Raw genomic sequence first — 5,512 nt, 5'->3', positions numbered from 1 at the left:
CTTATTTATTTCATAACTGTGTTTTTCATGGCTTATTTATTTCATAAATGTGTTTTTCCTTGGCTTATTTATTTCATAATTGTGTTTTTCATGATAGCTTATTTATTTCATAATGGCATTTTTCAGCAGAATGACTTCAGCTGTCAATCACATCAGTGGGTTGGACCAGCATGCCCACTGGCTGATCCTTCACATACATTAGTTTTCCTGAATACCTGCTCACTCACAGACATAATTTAGATATAATTTATAATTTAGAGCAAACAAATAGTTGTTTTTCCGTGTTAATCTTGTTAAATTCAAAGAACTAAAACAGCAAGCCCTACCGTGCGTGCTCCGGCTGCACCAATCAATTTTTGACAGCCCATTACTTTTTTGTCACGACACTTTTATCCTTTGAGTTCTCAGTTTGATCTGCTAAAGTTACCTGAGCTGAACGAAGTTCATGCAACTCTGCATCCTTTATGACTGTTGACTTAGCAAGTCACTGCTAGTTGCTATGCTAGCTGTAACAATGAACAGGTATTCAGGAAAACTAATGGATGTGAAGTCTAAAAAAGTTAAGTCAGGTCCTCTGGACGGGTTCAAAAAACAAAAAAAATGTAGAAACCTTTCGTCTTTCATCCAAAAGATCCTGATGCATGCTCAATAATCCAGGTAGAAAAATCTAAAAAAGTTAAATCTGGTCCTCTGGACATTCAAAAAAACCCAAAACAAAGCAAAACAACAAAAAATGTAGAAACGTTTCGTCTCTCGTCCGAGAGACTTCCTCAGTCTGAGGTGCTGTTTTCAGCTCAGTCTCTTAAATAGCACCTTCTCAGAGTGGATCAACCAGTTTGTGGCTGACAACCAAAACCAGCTGATCACATGCTCAAGAAGGACCATCAGCCTAACAATGGATCATTAGCACACTGATGGCTGTTTACTATTCACAGTTTACTATTCTACATTTTTTGTTGTTTTGCTTTGTTTTGGGGTTTTTTGAATGTCCAGAGGACCAGATTGAACTTTTTTAGATTCATCCAAAAGACTTTTTCAGTCTGAGGAGCTGTATTCAGCTCAGTCTTATAAATAGCACCTTCTCATAGTGGATCAACCAGTTTGTTGTTGGCATTCAAAACTAGCTGTTCAAATGATCAAGGAGGACCATCAGTCTAACGATGGATTGTTAGCATCCTGATGGCTGCTTGCTATTGACAGGGAGCTGAGTGATTCTAGCAATAACAGCAGATGTGAAGGATCAGCCAGTGGGCTTTCAGGCCCAACCCGCTGGCGTTGATCGACAGCTGATGTCATGCTGCTGAAAAGCATCATTATGAAATAAATAAGCCATGAAAAACACAGTTATGAAATAAAATATTAAAAAATTAAAAATGTTCTTATTTCATAATTGTTTTATTTATTTAATTAATTTTGAGAATTTTGGTGTTCCATATTATTGTACTGAGATTAAAAAGTGTAAATGTTTCTGATGCTCTGCATGTTTTAATTGACAGGAGTTTATCAGTAATAACACAGAGCCCTACTGGAGCAATGATCATGGATACTGGTTGGGGCTGAAACAAAATAAGAGCAACTGGGTCTGGGTTGACGGACATACCGACACTTTGGGGTAAGAGAATTAAAAAACTGGAATCTTTTTATTCCACTGTCATACTGCACTGTGAATATTTAGGGTTTAAATTATTCTCAAGGTATATAACATTTCATTACACTATTTTATTATTTATAAAGGTATGAACAAATTATTTTAATTAACTTCAGATGTTGTTGGTAACTGATCCTCCTCTGAATAAAACCTCTTTAAATAAAAAATACAATAAATCAAAATCTAAGTCTTTACAGGTGATTCTTTGATTTAAAGTTTTTTAATTTGCAGTTACATTTAAATATTCTGCTGCTGCATCAGTTTTCTAAGATCAAACATCAAATGCAGAAAAAAAACATTTTAAATTAATTGATTTATTTTAATTACATGGACATGATCAAAATTATTGTTACCCTTTCATTCAAGAACAAAAATCCACAAAGTTGACTGAAAAACTTAAATAAATATAAAATTAACTGACAAGTGACAAATAAAACTACATTCAAACTACAAACACAGGACGTTAATTATTAGAATAATTAATATTTTGATAACCGACCTTTTTTTATATCTGTGCTCTAATATCTTTTTAATATTATACCTGATGAATTTTTATATTTATTTCTTAATTTAAATAAAGCCATATGTTTTCAGCTTCTACAGTCATTTCTAAAATATCTTCTATTGAATGATGATGATGTAATAAGAAACTTCTTCTTGTGTTTCTGTTGCATTTTCAGGAGCAAATAATAATAAAATCTAATTTACAACCTGTCGGATGTTTGTTGTTGTTTCTGTATCAAACTGACTCTTTTTCTGTTTATTTTCTGCTGCAGAAGTTACATGAAGATTTATTTTAGTTTATAATGTTTGTGTTTTTTTATTTACAGGTACTGGGTGACCGCAGCGATAAGTAAAACTGGTCCATATGTTCTGTTGATGCCTACAGGTCCAGATATTAACCCGAAACTCCCCAAGAGGGAACTCACAAAGACCTGGGACAAAGGAGATTCTCTGTTTCTGCTCAGATTTATCTGTGAGCGTAAAGTTCTGATAAAGTCCGATTAGTTATCAGAGTTCATCTTTTGGTTTGAGTTCACTTTTGATTTTTGTCATGTTTGTTGTACGATGTTGAGACAAACATGATCTTTTTCCTTTCTGTAGCTGATGATTCTGTGTCAAATGATCAGCAGCTGATTTTAACATTTAAGATTTTTTTTGTACATTAAATGATACTGAGTCCTCAATATGTACAAGAACTGCAAACCTAAATCTTTATATGGTTTCAAAAACACAAAGTTTGTTTTCTCAGTCATCCAGGATCCACCTGGATGACTGAGAAAACAAACTTTGTGTTTTTGAAACCATTAGTGAAAAGGCCAGACTTCAGGGGTATCTGAGGCAGGCTTGAAACACAAGAGTTAGGGTGGCTTCTGGGTAATACCAGATGGCTAGGCCTCAGACCGACGAAGCCTCTTGGATGAGGGGCGAAACGTTTCTTTTTAACAAAAAAACGAAGTCCAGATGACATGATCTAAATCTTTATACTTTTAATAAATTTACATCTGATCACTTTGAATAACGTCAGTTTGATTTGAATTGTTGCCTTTTCACAGTGAATGTAATTTCTCTGAGTTTAGTTGTTTTTAAATTATCTTCATGTCTAAGTATTTCAAGATACATTTATTTAAAGAGAAAAAGTAAATAAACTAAATTGGACAAAGACGTTGTTTCGGTGCACAGCTGCTTTGATAACATCTGGACAGTAATTGGAACCTCGGACAGGAGAAGGCATTGATGAGTGTGTTCTTGTAAATGCATTGATCTGCTGTGAATTGTTGGCTGTTCTCCAAAGCTTTAAAAAATAATGAAACCTGATTGTTTGGGAATCTCTTTATTTTCCACGACAAAGGTTCTACATGTTCACATGCACACACGTCACACCATCAACACAATTATTCATGTCAGGGCAGAAAACATTAGGCAGCATTAGAAAGGTTGCACACTTATTGTTGCGTGGTTCTCCAATGACAGACGTTCAGAGGCGGCACAGTGACCGAGCTGACATCACTACAACCTGAAGAATCACTCAGAATTACAAGACCTTAGTGAGAGCTTCAATGCCGTGAGCTCCTCACTACATCTGATACTGAGATCAGTCCACAATAGTTCTGAGCACGTCTAAACCTCTTTAGAGGGGCGCTGGTTGTTGAGCATGGTGGTAGCAGCGTATCGGGGTCCTGGGGTGAACTTGGTGGCAGTGTATCCATGAGGAAGGGTCACAGACAGCTGAGGAGCATAAAATGTGAGGGAATTCTTGAAGGTGGACTTCCATCCTCACTCAGAAAGAAAGGGTGTTGGATCAGCAAATGAATCCAGAACAACTCACCGGCGATGATTCCTCAGATCGACAAGGTGCAGATAATGACATGTATGTCCATAAACAGCTGTGTAAAAGTTTGTAATGGTGAATGAATGTCAGCTGTGGTGCTGCTGGAGGAATCACACCAAGTAAACACTGATCGGGTTTTTCTCTGGCATCCCTGATCGTGCCATGCCAGCTGTATGTGATGACCTCATCCAAGGGATACCCAGATAAGTCAGATTTCCCCACATTGTAGCCTAACCCCCACTGTTGAGGCACAGCATCTTTTATTTATTTATATTGTTTACAGTAATAGTGGTGCTGTGTAAAGTTGGAAATGCCTCAGACTCAGAAGTGCGCCACCAGCAGATCAGTGTCTCCCAGTTCATTTAATTAAACAACTGCAGCTTCACACACACAATCATTTCTCTTTGTGTTTGTGTGGCAAACATCTTCTCTTTTTTAAACCCCACTAACATTTTTGACCATCTCATTATTTACTGTATATTCCATTAAATTCCTCGTTTTGCTGCATCTAGACAACATATTTGTTTGTGCAGAGAAAAGAAGCACACATGCACAACATTTTTATATCTATCAAAGTTCTGTCAGGTCATCTGGAGGGTTCTTTTTTTTTTTAACGTTTCGTCCTTCATCCAAAGGACTTCATCAATCCAAGGAGTCACAAACAAGCTCAGTCCCACAAGCAGCACACTCCCAAACTACTGCACTTCACCACTTACCCTTGTTGAGGGCGGATGCTTCCCTCCCACTCTCCCTACTCCACTTTGCTTATGCTCTGTCCTGTTTGTGAAACTGCTTAAGAGCCTCTCTATATATATCTTCCGAAAGGTAATTTATCTCAACTTGCCTGGAGGCCCTGTAAATTTGATGCTCTGCCCCTCCCACCGAGGAAGTCTGCGGATCTATCAGAGGGACCCAGCTGAATAAACATTGTGTCATTTCAGGACTCTTGGTTTCTCTCTGGTTCAGTCCTAGGTCAATTTCGGCACCGTCGAGAGAGTTTAGGGAGGGAACGGACTGATTGTACCATTCTTATCAGAACTCAGTGTCTCTGGAGTGTCCTTGACATGATCACCGCTCTTGTCATCTCCCCTGCGGAATGTCTACGTCACTATGTGCTGATGCACGGGGTGTTTTTTTCAATATCAGGCTCTCTCTCCTCGGCCAAGGAGTGAGAGTTGGATAGGATTATTTTTGCCTCCAAATCCTATACATGTTGTTACTTTCATCACTTTTTGTCTGTCTAAACAAATCTCACTTGTAAATGAATCTTCTAGGCTCAATGTGATTTATCTGTGTAAATAAAGATAGAATGAAAAACTGGGGTGAGCTTTGATGGGAGTGAGCTGCTTGTGGGACTGAGTTTGTTTGTGGCTCCTTAGATTGATGAAGTCCATTGGATGAATGGTGAAACGTCTCAACAACAACAAAAAGAAACCGTCCAGATGACCTGACTGAACGTAGTTGGATTTTTTTACCTGGATTATCAAGCATGAACTTTGATTCTTTTACATCTACTTGCATATTTAAATAGA

At 37.5% G+C, this 5,512-nt stretch overlaps 1 protein-coding gene across 1 annotated transcript in view; it reads left to right on the top strand.

Annotated features, from left to right (window-relative positions):
- LOC119409628 (C-type lectin domain family 1 member A-like) overlaps positions 1-5,512 on the top strand; it is a 37,907-nt gene that overhangs the window by 10,657 nt on the left and 21,738 nt on the right. The window contains exon 9 of the mRNA XM_037676529.1: positions 1,497-1,612. Within this exon, the coding sequence (XP_037532457.1) occupies positions 1,497-1,612 (116 nt within the window). The remainder of the gene's footprint in view (positions 1-1,496; positions 1,613-5,512) is intronic.

The sequence above is a fragment of the Nematolebias whitei genome, chromosome 5 (assembly GCF_014905685.2).
Source record: "Nematolebias whitei isolate Nwh7 chromosome 5, NemWhi1, whole genome shotgun sequence".
Lineage (NCBI taxonomy): Eukaryota > Metazoa > Chordata > Actinopteri > Cyprinodontiformes > Rivulidae > Nematolebias > Nematolebias whitei.
Note: the sequence above shows the minus strand (reverse complement) of the source record. Positions and strands in the feature narration are given on the sequence as shown.